This window comes from Moschus berezovskii, chromosome 14 (assembly GCF_049115385.1).
Source record: "Moschus berezovskii isolate FMDL1 chromosome 14, NW_MosBer_1.0, whole genome shotgun sequence".
Taxonomy (NCBI): Eukaryota; Metazoa; Chordata; class Mammalia; order Artiodactyla; family Moschidae; genus Moschus; species Moschus berezovskii.
In genome coordinates, this window is record NC_142473.1 from 55,928,081 (window position 1) to 55,946,586 (window position 18,506).

The 18,506-nt window shown below is 54.2% G+C and overlaps 1 protein-coding gene across 5 annotated transcripts; it reads left to right on the plus strand.

Moving 5' to 3' along the window:
* The first annotated feature begins 157 nt into the window (after positions 1 to 157).
* ATG16L2 (autophagy related 16 like 2) lies at positions 158 to 16,013 on the plus strand. 5 transcript variants are annotated; one of them, XM_088843171.1, is made up of 18 exons: positions 164 to 357; positions 2,261 to 2,360; positions 2,920 to 3,010; positions 8,411 to 8,601; positions 8,867 to 9,118; positions 9,231 to 9,296; positions 9,641 to 9,754; positions 10,553 to 10,679; positions 10,778 to 10,840; positions 11,370 to 11,478; positions 12,692 to 12,762; positions 13,018 to 13,089; positions 13,198 to 13,318; positions 13,647 to 13,752; positions 14,739 to 14,888; positions 15,096 to 15,143; positions 15,255 to 15,356; positions 15,662 to 16,013. In XM_088843171.1, the coding sequence occupies exons 1-18, from the start codon at positions 231 to 233 to the stop codon at positions 15,747 to 15,749; spliced, it is 1,998 nt and encodes a 665-aa protein (XP_088699297.1). In that variant the 5' UTR covers positions 164 to 230; the 3' UTR covers positions 15,750 to 16,013. The 5 variants fall into 5 exon arrangements, 4 of the variants coding, with proteins under 4 accessions (XP_088699297.1, XP_088699298.1, XP_055279591.2 ...); XM_088843172.1 differs by lacking the exon at positions 10,553 to 10,679 and adding an exon at positions 11,860 to 11,965 and having other exon boundaries at positions 166 to 357; XM_055423616.2 differs by having other exon boundaries at positions 166 to 357; positions 8,528 to 8,601.
* The last annotated feature ends 2,493 nt before the right edge of the window (positions 16,014 to 18,506 follow it).

Sequence of the window (18,506 nt, forward strand, 5' to 3'; positions counted from 1 at the left end):
AGCCCCCAGGGATGTGAGACTTTTTGTGGACTCCTGGTGGTCTAGACCCCGTCGGCGGTTCCCTCCCGGTTTCGTTCCGCCCTCCCACCAGGACAGCACTTGGTACAATCCGGGGATTCCCCGCTGCGGCCCGCCCCCTGACGTCACGGAGTCCCCTCGGGGCCCCGCCCCTGCCCGGCCGCGCCTCCCTCTACTGCAACCGCGCGCAGTGCTGGCGGGAGAGGGCGGCCATGGAGGGGTCCGGCGACCCGGGCGACCCCGGCGACCCCGCCGCCCGCTGGAAGCGCCACATCGTGCGGCAGCTTCGACAGCGGGATCGAACGCAGAAGGCCCTATTCCTGGAGCTGGTGCCGGCCTGTGAGTGCACTGCGCCCGGGGACCGTCGCGGGGATGGGGCTCCGGCCCGGGGGGAGGGTTTGGCTGCTCTTCCGGTTGTGACTCAAGTGCACCGATGCCTTGTCGCCTCCGAAGCCTGGGGCCTTCTGGCCCCGCTGTCTGTTATGCCCCATCTCAGACTAGCCAGCGTTCCTACCTTTTCCGATACAGGCTCTGCGGAGACCCCCCGCCCCCCACTCCTGGACCGAGCTCCCTCCTGGTTGTCTCGCTCTTTCTCGCCCCTCAGGGCCTGGGATGGGCTGGGCTTCCTATGCACGGGTTCATATGCGAGTGTTGGATTTTTAGGGTCTCTTAGCCTTCCCCTTCCTGGGAAGTCCCCAGGACCTGATCAGTCTGATCAGTCCATTTGGTCCCTATAAGCACAGTGAAAGATCTGGGGACTGGCCAGAACAGTTACTTCTAAACTCTGAAGTAAACAGAGGGAGCTCAGAGTCAGAGGCTTTGCCACAGACAGGTGATCCTGGTTCAGATTTTTGGAGCATCTCTGTGCCCAACCAACCCCAGCCTGAGTAGGGGCTCCAGGCTGCAGAGGGAGGTGGCTGAGCCTGGGGAAGTCAGATTCTGAGAGTTGTTTCTGGGGAGCTGGTCAGGAAGGGGTGTGGCAGTTCAAGCCAGGATGAGCAGGTGTGCATCTGTGTGTGCACCTCTGGTTATCTGAGATTGTATGTCTGAGGTTCAAAGTCTAACCACAGTCCCTCCAGCTCCAACACTGGTCCTAATCTTGGCTGCTGCTTAACCATCTCCCCCAGCCTCACAACTGAACTTATTGCTCTTGTCCTGGGACACTTCTCTGCAACCTTCCAACCTGTTGGTCCTCTCTGGGGATGTGAGGCCAGCCCTCTACCTGTAGGCAGCCTCACTTCTCCACTGCTCTGATGGACAATGGAACCCTCCAATTATGAGAGAGGAGTCACCCCCACCCACCCACTGGGAGCTGCAAATCTGTGGGAGTGGAGTGATCCAGGAAGGCTGAACTCAGAGACATTGCAGGTCCAGTCTTCTTCATGGTCTTGGACAAATCTTAACCCTAAGCCTCGGATTTCTCATTCATAAAGTGGGCAAAATGGCATCCTCTTTAGATTTGCTGGGGGGGGGGAGCAGAACAATGCCCTGGGGCTTGGGGTGGGGTTTTGTGTGAGAACAAGGCCAGCAACCTAGGTGATCGACCTAGGTTACTGGTAGGGGACAGGGAGAGGGAAAGGGACTGAGAAGTCAGGCCTGGGCCTCACCTCTACCCCACCCTGAAACTGGTGAGAAAAGAGGAAATGACCAGGGATGGGGGTGGAGGTGCTGTATTCCAGGGTCTGTAATAGAAACTACCAAACTCAAGAACTTTCTGTTCTGGCCTGAGGGGAAACTTACAACAACCCAGGGGAAGTCAGGACTGTTTTTCAGTACTGATACAGAAAGCTAGAGCTCCTGGAAGGGAAGTATCTTGCCAAAGGCCACAGGCTAGTGGAGCTTAGTTTGTTTCACCACTCTGGGGCCAGGCCCTGCCTTGGGGGAGGTTGAATCAATCCCTGGCCCCTTCCTTCCCTCGAGACGCTTAGCAGGCATTGGCCAGCTATTTCCTTTCCCCTAATGGTTACTGAACTGAACTGAATGGTTGTCCTCTGTCCCTGGGAGAGCAGGTCTTCTTCTGGGAGGGCCTGGGGGCTATGCTCTTAGGAGACTGCAAGGGCTGGAGGTCCTGATGGAGCTACACTCACCCCCTGCAGGCAAGGCAGAGCCCAGTCTGCCAGTGGCTCCCCCTTCTGCATCACTGGACTCCTGCAGCCCTCCTAGCCAGAGAGGTAACTTGTCTGCCTGGGGTCTGCTGAAAAGTGTCCATCTCTGCTCCAGGCTCACCCTTTTGCACCCCTAGATAACCGCCTCCTGGAGAAAGCTGAGCTGCTGGCCCGATTCTCAGAGAAGCTGCAGCCAGAGCCAAACGATGTCACTCCCTCTGTCCACCAGGGTCCCTGGTGAGTGTTTGTGTCTGTGGTCACAATGGGCTTCCTGTGCCCAGGCCCTGCCCCCACCGCCTCTGCTGGGTTCATTCTCTCCCTGGCACCTCATTGGCCCTTGGCTGCTGCCCAGGGGAGGGGGAGGCAGGCTCTTAAGCCTTTCCCCAGGCCAGCTGCTTAGAATGTCCTTCTCAGTTCATCTCTCTGCCTTTATCCCACCTCCTGCCTGCCCCTCTGTACATCTGTCTTTTTGTTTGCCTGCTCCTCACCAGATGCCTACAGAAAGTACACGATGCCACCTATTCCAAAGAAGGAGTGAAAATGAGAACCAGGGATGGGTTAGGGCTCAGAGTTGGGAGATGCTTCTTGAGAGGGGTCCTGGCAGAGGAACTCTGGGGCAAGCCCAGAGCAGAGGAGTCATGAGCAGCTCCAGCTCCTGGAGATTTGATCTTTCCTCTGCTGACTTTCAGGCTCCCACCTTCCTCAGGAGACAATGCATAGCTTTGGCTTCAGACTTTTTACGTGCATCCTCTGGAAGAATGGTGGGAAAATGAACACCACTCTGATTGGTTGGCAGGGAGAAGGAGTCAGACCAAGGCCTATCACCGGCAGCTCTGAGGGTGAAGTGGCAAGAGGAGGCGGAGGCGCTCCGGCTGGTGTGTGGAGAGGTAGGTGGGGCAGGGGTCTGAGAGAGAGTGGGATGGGGCCAGGATCCAGAACTTGGAGGCTGGGAGATGTGGTCCCAGGGAGCCGGCAAGTGAGGGAGATTCCCCATGTCCAATGTCTTGAGGCCAGGCAGGGCTCAGAGTGCTCTCGAGCTTGGCCCTGGCAGCCCAGGATGCAGTTGGCTCCAGCAGCAGCTGGAGGAAGTGAGGTGAGAGCTTGGGGAGGAGTGTGAGGTGTGCAGGAAACAGGCAGCCTCTGTTCCCCTTGGATGGTTCAGCCTGCTCTGCTCATTACTTGCCCTGCAAAGCCTGGGGCCCAGCACCAACTGACGCGCAATACACATTTGCAGATTAAAAATAAGGTGGTCCACCTCCATGGCAGGGTGTGCTACCTCTGCCTGACACTGACCACCCCCACCTCTCCTGCTGCCATGGTGTCTCTTGGCTTCTGTTGTTTCTGAACTTCCTTTTCTGGCTACTTTCCCGCCTCTTTATCCCCCTCCCTGTAGATGTGGGTGTTCTTTAGAACTTGGGTGGGTTCACTGACTCTCATTGACTTTCTGTGTTTGCTAACTCCCAGATCCATCTCTAGCTCAGTCTTCTCTTAGGAGCTCCAGACTCTTTCTCAGCTGCTTTTTGGACTTCATATATAAAATAAGACTCATTGTCACCCCTGTAATAATATGGTCAACACCACATTAACGATACTGGGCTAAGTGTTACTTCAGCTAATCCTCTGCTTTATGGTTTCAGAGGAAGCAGAGGCTTTGAGAGGTAGAGCCAGGATCTGAACTCTCTCCTACACGAATCTGCTTTCTGTTCTCTCCATTCATTCTGTTAACAAATATTTATTGACAAGTACTATATTCAAGGCACAGGCAGCACAGCAGTAAACAAGACCTGGCCCCATGAACCTTCTAGTCCACTGGAGGAGGCTGAGGAGCCATTAAATACCTACCTAGATGTTGTTCATTCCAACTCTTTGCAACCCCATGGACTGCAGCACACCAGGCTTCTCTGTCCTTTGCTATCTCCCAGCGTTTGCTCAAACTCAAGTCCATTGAGTTATTGATACTATTCAACCATCTCATCTTCTGTCATCCTCTTCTCCTGCCCTCAGTCTTTCCCAGAATCTGGGACTTTTCCAGTGAGTCAGCTCTTCACATCAGGTGATCGAAGTATTGGAGTGTCAGCTTCAGCGTCAGTCCTTCCAATGAATATTTAGGGTTTTTTTCTTTTGGATCGACTGATTTGATCTCCTTGCAGTACAAGGGACTCTCAAGAGTCTTCTCTAACACCACAATTCAAAAGCATCAATTCTTTGGTGCCCAGCCTTCATGGTCCAAATTTTACATCCATACATGCTGCTGCTGCTGCTAAGTCGCTTCAGTCGTGTCTCGACCCCATAGATGGCAGCCCACCAGGCTCCCCTGTCCCTGGGATTCTCCACGCAAGAACACTGAAGCGGGTTGCCATTTCCTTCTCCAATGCATGAAAGTGAAAAGTGAAAGTGAAGTCGCTCAGTCGTGTCCAACTCTTAGTGACCCCATGGACTACAGCCTACCAGGCTCCTCCGCTCATGGGATTTTCCAGGCAAGGGTACTGGAGTGGGGTTCCATCGCCTTCTCTGACATCCATACATGACTACTAGAAAAACCATAGCTTTGCCTATATGAACCTTCATTGGCAAAGTGATGTCTCTGAATTTTTTTTTTACTTTTAAAAAAATATTTATTTTTAATTGATGGATAATTGCTTTACAATATTGTGTTAGTTTCTGCCATATATCAACAGATGTCTCTGCTTTTTAATACACTGTCTAGGTTTGTCATAGCTTGCCTTCCAGCAAGCAAGCATCTTTTAATTTAATGGCTGCAGTCACCATCTGCAGTGATTTTGGAGCCCAAGAAAATAAAATCTGTCATTGTTTCCATTGTTTCCCCATGAAGTGATGGGCCAGATGCCATGATCTTCAATTTTTGAATGTTAAGTTTTAAGCCAGCCTTTTCACTTTCCTTTTTCACCTTCATCAAGAGGCTCTTTAGTTCCTCCTTCACTTTCTGCCTGTAGGGTGGTATCATCTTCATATCTCAAATTGTTGATATTTCTCCTGGCAATCTTGTGATTCCAGCTTGTGCTTCATCGAGCCCGGCATTTCGCATAATGTACTCTGCATAAAAGTTAAATAAACAGGGTGACAATATACAGTTTTCACATAGCTCTTTCCCAATTTTGAACCAGTGCATTGTTCCATATCCAGTTCTAACTGTTGCTTCTTGACCCACGTACAGGTTTTCTCAGGAGGCAGGTAAGGTGGTCTGGTATTCCCGTCTCTTTCAGAATTTTCCACAGTTTGTTGTGATCCATACAGTCAAAGGCTTTAGGGTAGTCAGTGAAGTAGAGATAGATGTCTTTATGGAATTTCCTTGCTTTCTCTATGATCCAGTGAATGTTGGCAATTTGACCTCTGGTTCCTCCGTCTTTTCTAAACTGAGCTTGTACATCTGGAAGTTCTTGGTTCACATATTGCTGAAGCCTAGCTTGAAGGATTGCCAGGTCACTTGCTCAACTAATGTCCAGCTGGGACTATGAACCCAGGAAAAGCCTCTCCCTCAGAGCCCCTACTGAGGGTTGCAACCACATTTAAGAGGTGCTTCTCAAACATCTGAGCCCCTTTCTGGGCTATGAGCACCTCAAAGATTGAGATGTCTTTGCTTTGCCTCCATTATATCTCTGGGGCCTGTCTCCACAGTCCATGCTGATGAATATTTATAGACTAGGTGATAAATGAGGTAGATACTTTGGCCACCTGATGCAAAGAGCTACCTCACTGGAAAAGACCCTGATACTGGCAAAGACTGAAGGCAAGAGAGAAGGGGGCGACAGAGGATGAGATGGTTGGATGGCATCACTGACTCAGTGGACATGAGTTTTAGCAAACTCAGGGAGATAGTGAAGGACAGGGAAGCCTGGCGTGCTGCAGTTCATGTGGTCACAAAGAGTTGGACATGACTTAGCGACTGAACAACAACACTGGGACTTCTCTGGTGGTCCAGTGGCTAAAACTCCACACTCCCAATGCAAGGGGCCTGGGTTTGATCCCTGGTCAGGGAATTAGATCCCACATGCTGCAACAAAGACCCGGCACACCTAAATAAATAGTTTTTTTTTTTAAAAAAGGATACTTAAGAAAACGAGGTAGATCATTCCCCCCTCCATTGGTAGTTATCAGTCAGGAAACCCAGAGTCACCTCTGCCCCCTGGCAACCTTCCATCCATCCTGAGCTAGTCACCAGCTCATGGATCCTGCTTCCAAATCCATCAACTTCCACTTCCTGTACCCTATCTGACCTGGTCCAAGTTATTCTCATTACTCTGGATAACTCCTCTTTTGGCACCCCCTCCATTCTCCATTCAGCACTTAGAGTGATATATTTTTAATAATAAAAAATGATCTCTATTAAAAAAAGACAAGTAATACACAAATACATGCTTGTTGTGAACATTTCAAGAGAGCAGAAGTCCATAGAGTAAAAAAGTAAAAGCCCCTTTCACCACTCTCCCCATTATCAGTTTGGTGCATGTTTTCCAAAGCTTAGCCTGGCTCCCCAGTTGAGTTCTCCAGCCTCAGGTTGCATTTCCTGCCACTCTTTTGTCCCTGAGCTCCTGGTTCGCTTTGTCTGGGATACTTCCAGGCACCCCTTGTCCTCAGCACTCCCTCCTCATGACATCCTCAGACACAAACCAGTCAGTTCCCGTTGGATATGCCAAGGGACAAGGAGAGACTTTTTCTTTAATTCTTAGTACTGTTTCACATATCACAACAAGCATGTATTATCGTTTTAACTTTTTATTGAAATAATTTTAGATCCACCAGAAGTTGCAAAGACAGCACAGAGAGGTCCTGTGCAGCCATTTACCCAGTCCCTCCCGTTGGTTACATCTTATGCCTGACTAAAGTGCACACAGTCAGCGAATAGATGTTAGTGTGAAGCGGACATAGTTCTTTGTCATTTTTCCACCTGTGTAGATTTGTGTGCCCATCAAGATATAGCTCAAGTTCAGGACCACCCCATTTTAGTCACAACTCAGCCCTCTCCTCAGACCATCCCTAACTCCTAACCACTAATCTGTTTTCCACCTCTATTATTTGGATTTTGAAAAGCATCAAAAAATAGTAAATCCCAAAACATCAATGAAAATATATGATAGGTGAGGAAACAGAAGTGATGGTCATATTGTTTAATGGTGGAAGGAATTATAAATGTTATAAACTGGGCCAGGGCCTTCCCTGGTGGTCCAATAGCTAAGACTCCATGCCTCCTAATGCAGGGGGTGAAGGTTCGGTTCTTGTTCAGGGAACTAGATCCTGTTTGCCGCAACTGAGATCTCATGTGCTGCAGCTAAGACCTGGCACATCTAAATAAATATTAAAAAAACAAAAAAACCTGGGCCAGTTATAGACCCTGAATGTGCAAGGCCCTTACCCCAGCCCACTCACACAGGGAGTCAGTGCAGGTAGACACCAACCTTGCTCCTCAGTTCATCTCTCCTCAGGCCCACGTGAGGAAGAACACAGGGACAGGTTAGTAGCAAGAGCCCCCAGCTTTAGTGCTTTCATGTTCCTCTTGCCACTGTGCTGGGAACTGCTTCTCTAAGCATCTGTCTCTCTCACTGGCCCTTCAGCTCTGTGGTTTCCCCAGCTCTTGGCTCTTGGATGGACGGTTCAGTAAGGTGGGGGACAGATGAGATGACCCTCCCCCGACTCTGGGGCTGGGGGGCAGCTCCAGTATTCAGTCTGGGCCCTGTGCTCCCACAGTCCATTCCTATTCTTAGCCTGTGTGCCTCTGCTCAGAGCATCTTGTTGCTCTCTGGGACTTATGCTTGGTAGCCATGGCTTGGAGAGGCGGGGAACAGAACACACATCCCTTTAATGCTTGTAGCCCTTTACTTGGAGCATGTTAGGTGGCCTGGCTTCAGATATCATCTGCCACTTAACTGTGTGACTTTGGGCGAGACACTTAACTAGAGAAGTGTCAATGTCCTCATCTGTAAACTGGGGAGAATGGCAGTAACTACCAGATTATAGAAGAGTTGGAACTGTAGAGTGCTCAGAACGAGACCCAGCGCATGTTAAGTGCTATATAACTAGTCACCATTATTTGAACTACTCTTCCGTATAGTAATTCAGTGTTACCCTACGAGGTAAGCACTGCTATTCGCGGTGGACAGGTTCAGAGCGGTTAAATTACTACCGCCGGTCACAGAGAAAAGTGGCGCTGCAAGGAGTGAAACTCAGGTGTTAGGCTCCAGAGCCTAAGGCCCTTCCGTTGATCCCTGAAACAGCAGTGTATTCCTGTGCTTGATGCCTTAGCTGTCTGCTTCTGTTTTCTGCTGAGCTAGGGGGCCTGTGGGAAGAGAGGCAGACCCCGTCCTACCAGCCTCTCCCGAACGGAGAGGGGCTGGAGGTTATGTCCAGAGGCGCCCACGCCTACCTGTCCCGCGCCTCTGCCGCTGCAGATGGCCTACCAGGTGGTGGAGAAGAACAAGACCCTGAGCACTTTGAAGTCGCAGCTGGAGGAGCGGCAGAGCAGGTGAGGCGCGGGCGGGGCGCACCTCGGGGAGGCTCCGGACCACCACTGCCGGGGTGGGGGGCACGGGGTCACCCAGCGGGTCTCCAGAAGGGTCCGACAGCGTAACGCCCCCAAGGCCTGTGGCTGGTCGCAGAGGCCGGGAGCTGCAGGACTTCGAGGGAGACGTGGCTTAGCCTCCGCGGGGCCAAGTGGCCAGGGGCAAGTCTGTCCCAGCTCTCAGACCGGTTCCCCCAGGGTGGTGACGGAGATGCTCCCGGTCCTCTAGGCTGGCAGCTCTGCAGGCCCGCGTGCAGCAGCTGGAGGAGGCTCGGGCGAAGGAGGCCGGACAGGTGCACGCGCGGCGCGCGCTGAATGAGGAGCAGCGGGCGGCTTACGAGGCGCTGCGCGCGCGCGTCGGGCACCAGGAGGCGGCTCTGCGCGGGCTTGAGGAGGAGGCGTGCGACCTGCTGGAGCGGCTGGTGCAGCAAAAGGCGCGCGCCGCCGCCGAGCGCAACCTGCGCAATGAGCGCCGGGAAAGGTGAGAGCGCCCCGGGGGTCAATCTGGGAGGCGAGCTGTCCTGGTGGGGAGGGCCCCTCGCCCCCTGTCCCGACACGGGAACCACCTGACTCTGGAGGTTTTTCTCTCCCAGGGCCAAGCAAGCGCGGGTGTCCCAGGAGCTCAAGAAGGCAGCCAAGCGGACAGTGAGCATAAGCGAGTAAGAATGAGGATGCGCCGGGGACCTGTCCGCCGAGCCTCCGCTGGGGGCTCTGCAATGCCCTGTCCCAGGGCCGCTACCTTTCTCCCCCGCCCCCACCTGCCTTCGGTCATCTCTTCACCTGACCACAAGTGTGCGCAGTCACGGTGCCGAAGCCCCCAGGTAGACTGAGCCTAGGACACGTGCGGACACAGGTGGTCATAGGAGCCAGCCTCTGCTCCCGCCACACATGCTCCCGCACTGACTCTCGTCTCTGGGGATGCCCGTCCTCACCGAGTAGGGCGCAGGGGCACGAAGGGCTGGCCTGCTCCCTTAGCCGTCCTAAGCTTCATTCTCTCTCCCAGGAGCCCAGACACACTAGGCGATGGGATCAGAGAGGAAGCAGAAACTCTGGTCCTGGCTCCTAGGCCAGGGTCCCTGGAGAGTGAGGCTGGTGAGAAATGGAAGCGGCCCTTCAGGTGAGGACTGTCCCAGCGCTCTGAGCTGGCCCCCTCCAATCTTTCTAAGGTGAGGACTATCCCGAGCTCTGAGCAGGGCCCCTCCAGTCTTCCTAAAGGACCTTGGGCCAGCCTTTGGGTTGAGAGGGTTTTGCAGAGAGACTGGGGTACACTTGGACCCCAGGGCCGCTGAAACTTCAGTACCTGGAGCCCCTTGGGGTCAGTGCCACGCCAGGGACTCCAACCTTTGTCCTCACTCCTTTTTCCTCCTTCCTAAGACCAGAGCTCTGGGGTTGGGATGGCAGGTTGGTGAAAGAGGGTGACAGAGGGAACCTGTGGACAAGGTCCAAGGCTCAGCTGTCACAAGCATGTGTGTACATACATGGGGACATCAGAGCATGTATGTGTACAGACTTAGCTGAGCCTACCTGAATGCGTGTGAAGCATGTGTAGATCTGTGAACTCACATGGGTGGGACCTGATTGGCTTCAGTCCTTGGGTGTCCCTCCCTGCATCTCCCCCATCTATCTTGATTTGCCTGGCACTGTAACTACCCCCCTCCTCCAGCCTTTTCTTGCAGGTTGCTGGTGTCCAGGCCTCAGGGTGGTGAAGGAACCCTGGGGAGCGGCATGAGATGCTTGTCCCCAAAGCCTTGGCAGCCCTGGTGGGCCAGGTCATCTCAGGACACATGCTTTCCTGGGTATTTCTGGGATCTAGGTTTCCCCACACCCCTGTCCCCAGCCTTGTGCTATCTCAGGTTGGGGGAACCTCCATCCTACCCCACAGGTCCCAGCTCAGCCTCCCATGAACTTTTGTTAGGGGGCACCATGTGTTGAGGCAGTTTTTACCTATCATGGTGAAACTGGGAGACTTCATTCCAAATCCCTGCCCTCCTCCACCTTCCTGGGACTGCTCCGGGTCACTGTGCTCTCCTGGCATTGGAGGAGTAAGTTCTTGTTCTGGCTCAAGAGTGTAGGGATGAATGACTGTGGTCCACACACCCACCAGCTAGTCCCTTAAACATCTCTCTCGATTCTGCCCCAGGTCAGCCTCTGCCACATCCCTGACGGTGTCCCGCTGTGTGGATGTAGTGAAGGGGCTTCTGGAGTAAGTGTGTGTGCGGCGCCGTGTGTGTGAAGGTGTTGGGCGCCTTTGATGCCTATGTCAGCCTCCTGGAGCCCAGGCCTGGGCTGTGTATGAGTCCTGGTCTGTCCTTCCATAGTCTGCCCAGCACTGGTGTGTGTAAGTCTCTGCTGAGCCCCAGAGGCAGGAGCTGGGTGCATGGCCTCATTCCTAGCCCCTCCCTGGCTGTCTTCTGGGCTCTGTCCTTCATCCAGGGTCCTCACAGGGGACCAAGGGCTCCAAGGTGAGGCCAGACAGGAACTACCACTCATTTGGGAAACAGAGACTCAGAAATGTCAGGGCTTCGTTCAGGGTCACAGTGCCAACCAAGCAGTGCTCCGAGGTTTCTCAGAATCCACCAACCCCACCCTGCCTCTGTGCTTGTCTCGGTGCTGCTGGCCATGTTCTGCCGCCTTCTGTGTCTGCTTCCTGTAGCTGTTGCTTCAGGAGAGCTTGAAGGGCCTTCTCCCTCTCAGAAGGCCTTGCTGAATGCCCTCTTTACCCCCTCTCCCAGTTTCAAGAAGAGAAGAGGCCACTCAATCGGGGGAGTCCCCGAGCAGCGATACCAGAGCATCCCCGTGTGTGTGACTGCCCGACTTCCCACCCAAGCTCAGGATGTGCTGGTAAGGAGGAGCTGGGCCAAGTGCATGGGGTACGATATGGGAGTGCAGGTCCCAGGAGCGGTCTCAGGAGGCCAGGGAAGCAAGGATGGGCCCTTCATTGGGAGCAGTTTTCCTCCCACAGCTTGTGCTGGGAGCCCTTCGGCATTTTATAATGAGAGGGAGAGACAGGAGGCCAGGTAGGGGAGTACAGGGAACATGGGAGGAGGCTGCTACCAGGGTCCAATCAGAGGTGATGAGCCCCTGTGGGGCCAAGTTTGAAACTCAGAGTTCAGAGAGAGACCCCACGTGTGCAAGGATGCGTGACAGAGAGCTGGCTGTGAGCATGCACACAGAGGCGTGTGTGGCGAGGACCAGGAGCACTGACCTCTCCTCTCCCCACAGGATGCCCACCTCTCTGAGGTCAGTGCTGTTCGTTTTGGCCCCAACAGCAGCCTCCTGGCCACTGGAGGGGCTGACCGCCTCATCCTCCTCTGGAATGTCGTGGGAGGTGAGGGTCACTGCCCACGGGCAAGCTCAGCCCATTCTTTCCAGACCGCACCCTCAGCTTGCTCCTTGGTGGGAAAGGTGTTGCGTCTGTGTCTCCTCACCCGGTCATCCTTGTGGGCAGTGGCCAGATGACCCCTTGGCAGGAGTTCTGGGCTCACTGCTCCTAAGAAGGGCAGAGCCTCTCACCTCCTGGAGTCAAGGCCTGCATGGTGGGCAGGGCTCAGCTCAGATGGTCCCTGTTGGGGTGGTGAGGATACCTTGTCAGGACATTCTACAGGGACAGGCCCTTGATCAGGTCTCTTGGGTCCACCAGGCCACCTCGTATCACTGAGCTCTCAGAACTCAGTTCTGAGACAAGTGTTAGCTGTCTGCTCTGTGTTCTGCAGATGGGGGTGCACTGGGGAGTGCAGGCTGGCTCCTAGAAGCTTCCTGGAGGAGGCGAGTCCCCAGCTGCCTGGCCTGGCTTGCTGTGTGACCTAGGGACAGTCCCTTCTCTCTAGTCCTCTCCAGACATCTGTGAGATGACCTGCAGCCCCCTGCTGGCAGTTCAGGAAGGTGCAGCCTCTAGCTTGATTCCCCCGACCCCTGTCTCCCTGCCCGCAAGAACAGACCCAGCAATTCTGTCCTCTAACTTGGGAGAGATTCATCTTACCACTCACAGTACAGGCTCCTCTGTTTCATGAGATTAGTGACTTCATTTCGCTTGTTCCTTCCCCTGGTCCCCCAGGGCGCCTGAAGGCTAACCAGACCCTTGAAGGAGCTGGAGGCAGCATCACCAGTGTGGACTTTGACCCCTCGGTGAGAGGACCTGGGTGGCATGGGATGTCCCTCCCCGAGTGTCCACATTGGGCAGGTGGGGCTCTGGGACCTGGGGGAACATCATGGGTATCCTAGAGCCCTATGTCCTGAGAGGGCGCCTGGATAAATCCTTCTCCTGGGCTTCAATTCTCCTCTGCCTGCCTGGGTGACCTGGGCCAAGGGGAAGCGCTGAGGTGGCCCGATTCTGGCTTTCTGGCCAGGCCCAGGATCTCTTTTCCTTTCCCTTCTCCCCAGGGCTCCCAGCTACTGGCAGGTACTTACAATAAGGCCGCCCAGCTCTGGAAGGTTGGGGAGGCACAGTCCAAGGTGAGGTCTGACTGGGGAGGCAGCCTGGGGGACAGGAATCATGCCTTGGGTGGAGGGGTTGGTTATGGGATCTTGGCCATGCCCTTGATGCTTCCCTGGGATGTGCAGGAAACACTATCTGGACACACAGACAAGGTGACGGCTGCCAAATTCAAGCTGACGAGGCACCAGGCGGTGACCGGGAGCCGGGACCGGACTGTGAAGGAGTGGGACCTCTGCCGAGCCTACTGTGAGGCCCGACCCTCCCCTTCCCCACCCACCAGGACCCTTGCAGGCCGGGCCTTCTGGGGCTGCAACCTGATCTCGGAGGGGCTCCAAGACTTACAGGCATTTGGGATGAAACCTCCTAAGGCTCCTCTTCTGTCCTCCATTGGTGACGCTTTCCCTGGTTTCTTGGTGACCTCAGGCTTTGGGCTGGAAAACAGGGGCCTGGGTTCTAGTTCTAGGAGGACACTGTACCTCTGGGGCTTCTGGGCCTCAGCTTCTCCACACGTCCAGTGGACTGGCTCATAATAACCCTTCTCTGAGTCCAGGGCTCTCTCTACTCCTTGGTTTAGGTTCCAGGACCATCAATGTCCTTTCCTACTGTAACGACGTGGTGTGTGGGGACCATGTCATCATTAGTGGTCACAATGACCAGAAGATCCGGTTCTGGGACAGCAGGTGATAGGCGTAGGCTGTGGGCAGGGGAGGTAGGGACAGGGCTCCTGTGTTCTCTTCCTTTTTCTGGCTATGGAGCAGCTGAGGGTACCTTGGGGAAGTGAGGCTCTGGTGGCCTCTGTGCTGGGCTTGGTCCCTTGAAGGCTTTGAGGCCTCTGAAGAATTGTGCCTCCTTATTGACCCTTGGTCCAACCACCATACTCTGCTGGGTCTTGCCAACCGAGTCCCATGTTCAGTTCAGTCACTCAGTTGTGTCCGACTCTTTGCGACCCCATGAACCGCAGCACGCCAGACCTCCCTGTCCATCACCAACTTCCAGAGTCCACCCAAACCCATGTCTATTCAGTCGGTGATGCCATCCAACCATCTCATCCCCTGTTGTCCCTTTCTTCTGCCCCCAATCTTTCCCAGCATCAGGGTCTTTTCAAATGAGTCAGCTCTTCACATCAGGTGGCCAAAGTATTGGAATTTCAGCTTCAACATCAGTCCTTCCAATGAACACCCAGGACTGGTCTCCTTTAGGATGGACTGGCTGGATCTTCTCGCAGTCCAAGGGACTCTCTAGAGTCTTCTCCAACACCACAGTCCTCATGTAGTCACCACTTTTCAGTCAAAAAGAACTTAAGAGCCCAGCGTCAGGCTTGAATAGTTTATAAAAATAGCTAAGGCTAGAACCAGAGCTAGAGCCAGCCCTGCCTCAGGCTTCTTCTTCCTCATCTGTAGTGATTGACTTTGAAACCCTTTGCTCTCCCTTTCACATATTTAAAGACAGACTTTCATTGCTTTCCTCCCCAGCACTTATTTTAGTGGCTCAAGGGTTTCAGGGGCTCTGGCTTCAAGTAAGTTCCTGCTGGAAGGGGCTGGCTCTGGTGGGAGATTAGTTGTCAGCCTTGGGGCCTGAGGGGTGGCTCTGGACTTCTGTTCGTCTGTCAGGAGCAGCCCTGTCAAGGTGATTGCTCCTCACCCTCGTCTCCTTTCCTGCTCCTCAGGGGGCCCCACTGCACCCAGGTCATCCCTGTGCAGGGCCGGGTCACCTCTCTGAGCCTCAGCCACGACCAGCTGCATCTGCTCAGCTGTTCCCGAGATGACACACTCAAGGTCATCGACCTGCGTGTCAGCAACATCCGCCAGGTGTTCAGGTACCTGCATTGTGCCCACCGGCCCTGTGGCTTTGACTGGGGCAGCTGGGCCTGTGAAAGGCCTGTTGGCGGGGGGCCCTCCGTGGAGGCCCATCTGGACCAGGGTCTGCTGAGGTACCCAAGCCCTTGACAGAGAGGAAGCTTGTTAAGTTTTGGGCTGAGGGCAGGAAGTGGCAGCCCCCTCCATCCTGACCTGTCTATTCTCAGGGCTGATGGTTTCAAGTGCGGTTCTGACTGGACCAAAGCCGTGTTCAGGTGTGTCCGTGAGAATACCCATGCCTGAGTGTGTCCTCTCTGTCTGGGTGTCTGCATGTCTATATTCTTACTTCTGGTCTCTTCTCTCTTGCTCTGCTGTGGCTCCTGCAGCCCCGACAGAAGCTATGCCCTAGCAGGGTCCTGGGATGGAGCCCTTTACATCTGGGACGTAGACACTGGGAAACTAGAGAGTAGCCTTCGGGGACCCCACAGGTGAGCATAGCCACTGACCACCACCCCAGCCCCAAGGCCACTCCTGCTAAGCTGACCCCAGGTCCTGACATGCTTGGGATCTGGAGTCCTGGCTCTTGTCCCATACCTTGCATCCCTGCCCCCGCGGAGCCCTTCAGTTCACAGTGTCTTCCCATGTGCACTTGAGTCCGCTCCCACCACAGCCCTTCGAGCCCACTTTACAGGGGAGGTGACGGGCTCCGAGAGGCCCTCAAACAGCTGAGGTCCAGTGAGGAGGGGCAGGGCCAGCTCCCGACGCCCTGAATCCTGCCTCTCCCTCTCCCCAGCGCTGCCATCAACGCCGTGGCCTGGTGCTACTCTGGGAGCCACGTGGTGAGCGTGGACCAGGCCAAGAAGGTTGTGCTCTGGCACTAGTGCCACGACTTCCCTGCCTGAGCTGAGGTTCTGTCTGAAGCCTGAAGCTGGAGGACAGTTTCCCACTGCCCCAGAGACTCCAGGGCTAGCAGCGGGGTCGGGGTGGCTCAGGGTGTTTAATGGGTAAGAAGGCCTGGCAGGACCTGGCCTGTTGGTTTAAAAACAAGGTGTGGGTTGGTGGGGAATCACAGTATTATTTTGTTTTTTTAATCCGTTTCTTCACTTTCCTGGCAAAAGTGGAAAATAAAAATGCATTTAAGCTGGTATCTGCTCGTTTCTCTTCAGCATTTAGGGAATGGAGAAGCCTCTGGGCTGGAGGCACACAGAGACCCAGGCTTGGCTCCTGTCACTTCCATACAGAGCCGGGGTGGAGAGGTCAATTAGAAGACAGCGGGAAGAAAGGCCCAGAGGCAGCCAAGGGCAGTGGCTTTTGGAGCCATGCACATTTCACCTGTTCCAAGACAGTCCTGGTCCTTGGGCCCTCTCTTCAGATACCCAGGGTAGACTGAGGCTGAGGAGGGACCATGTGAGTTCTGAGAGAGGAGCAAGAGAGACAGCCTAGAGGGCGCCTTGTGGAAAGAAGCCTAAAAACCAGAGTGATGTCAGGTACTCTGTATACCAGGCCTGCCTTTAGACTGGGGCCATGTTCGTGCCCCAGAAGCAGACCCTGGAGTGAGCAGGGAACACGTTCCATGTGTCTGTGTCAGGGAGGACAGCCAAGGGCTGGGCCTGGGCCCTCACTTACTTTAGCATCAGATTTAATCCACATGACCAGCCTCTAGAGCAGACTTAGTAGGGTGGAACCTGGGCACTTTCTTCCCCAACCAAGGGCATGGAGGAGGGTCAGCAGGACAGCCACTGCCGGTCACCGGGTGTTGAAGGGGATGCCTGTCTCTTGAGGGATGGGGGCTGACCTCTGGAGGTCTGCTTAGTTGAGATCAAAGGCTTTACTCTGGAACTCTCAGCTTTCTCCTTTTATTACCTTAGAATCCTCCCTGGGAAGTCCCGCTGCCAGTCCCTAGGTTTTGGAAACCATTTCCAGGATGGGCAGGAGAGAGCTAAGAGCCTGGACTCTGCAGCTAGACTGTCTGGGTTTGAATCTCTATTATTTAGTAGCTGAATGATTTTGAGCAACTTACCTTCATGTCTTTGCGCCTTAGTTTCCTCTTGTGTAAAAGGGGCTAACAGTAGTATCTACCTCAAAGATTGTTGTAAGGACTCAGTGTATAAGTATTTGTATAAGTTCCTGGCACACTGGACACCCAAATCTACACTCTGCCGATCCCAGCTCACTTACCACCCTTGGTCCAGCTCTCCCCTGGGCTCTGGTGATATACCCAGCTGCCTCTCAGGATCATCTCTTGCCCTCACACCCCACATCTTCTTGGGCACCAAGGCCTGGGGCTGTTGTGTCTAACTCTTCATTCCTGCTGCCACTGCAGGCCACCTTTTCCTAGACCTGCTCTCTCTCCAACCTAGACCCCTCCTTGCCACAGCCAGAGTGACTTTCTGAGGATGTATGTTGGTCACATATCCAGCCCTTTGAAGTTCTCCACTGCCTGCAGAGAAACTCCTTACCCGCAGGATGTGGCCTTGCTGGCCCCAGCTGCATCTTCACCTCCTTGCTACTCTGCAGTTCTCTCTGCCCAGAATGTTCTTCCTGCCCAGCCCCTAATTCAAATTTGTCCTTCAGGATCCCCTCACTGAGAGCCTTTCCTCACCTGCCAGGCCGGCTAGGAGCCTCCTCCATCTCTGTGCTTCCCTGCTTTGGGTCTGCCTCCCTCTGTCTCAGTCAGGGAGCTCTCGAAGGAGGCCAGGATGGGAGCAAAGCACTCTCTGGGATCAGGCCTCAGAGCCACAGAGAAAGCCTCAGGAGATGTTTATTAAGTGATTAAATTCTCTTACTCGAGGACTTAGCAAGTCTGACAGTTGAAGTCTCTAGCAGCCACCAGGAGTCAGCAGCTGCCTAGGTCTGCTGAGGCCATTCTCCCACCTGGGGTGGAAGACCAGCACTTCAGCAGCCGCCGTCACTGAGCTGTCAGGCCCTGTGCCTTCTACCCAGTATCTTACTTGTTCTCCCAACCACCTTGTGATGTAGCTATCTTACAGACGAGGAAATCAAGGCTCATAGAGGGTGAATGATATGAGGTCACCACAGCTGGCACAGCTGGACTGTGGTCTTTAAACTTTTTTTTTTAAACAAAATATCAGAGAATCTGGGCTCCCAATTAAGCGGATCTGTAGGGCATTCCCTGCCATGCTCCAGCGATGTGCCCACGGCCTCCACCACCAGGTGGGCTATTCTAGCTCCCTGGACTTCCCTGGTGGTCCAGTGGTTAGGAATCCACCAGCCAATGAAAGGGTCACAGGTTCAATCACTGCTCCACATGCCACAGGGCAACTAAGCCCATGTGCCACATCTATTGAGCCTGCGAGCTGAAACTACCGAAGCCTGCCCGCCTAAAGCCCATGTTCTGCAACAAGAGAAGTCACTGCAAGGAGACGCCTGTCCACCGCAACTATAGAGTAGCCCCCTCTCACTGCAACGAGAGCAAGCCTACATGTAGCAACGAAGATCCAGCACAGTCAAAAATAAACAAAAAATTACTGAAATCCCTCCCTGCATCTTCTCTTCTTCATTCTGGCCCTGGGTGTCTAGGTCTGAGCCTGGACGGTTAGTATCCTTTGAACCGAGGGATAAGCAGGGCTACGGGAGGGATGTGAACTTGATCCTGGGAGGTTATTACCGGTTCCACT

Excerpts from the sequence above, each read along its gene's own strand:
- ATG16L2 (XM_088843171.1), top strand. The coding sequence starts at position 231 with ATGGAGGGGTCCGGCGACCCGGGCGACCCCGGCGACCCCGCCGCCCGC. Across the intron at positions 9,119-9,230 it reads CGCAATGAGCGCCGGGAAAG|GGCCAAGCAAGCGCGGGTGT; the intron begins GTGAGAGCGCCC and ends TTTCTCTCCCAG. Across the intron at positions 13,090-13,197 it reads TTGGGGAGGCACAGTCCAAG|GAAACACTATCTGGACACAC; the intron begins GTGAGGTCTGAC and ends TGGGATGTGCAG.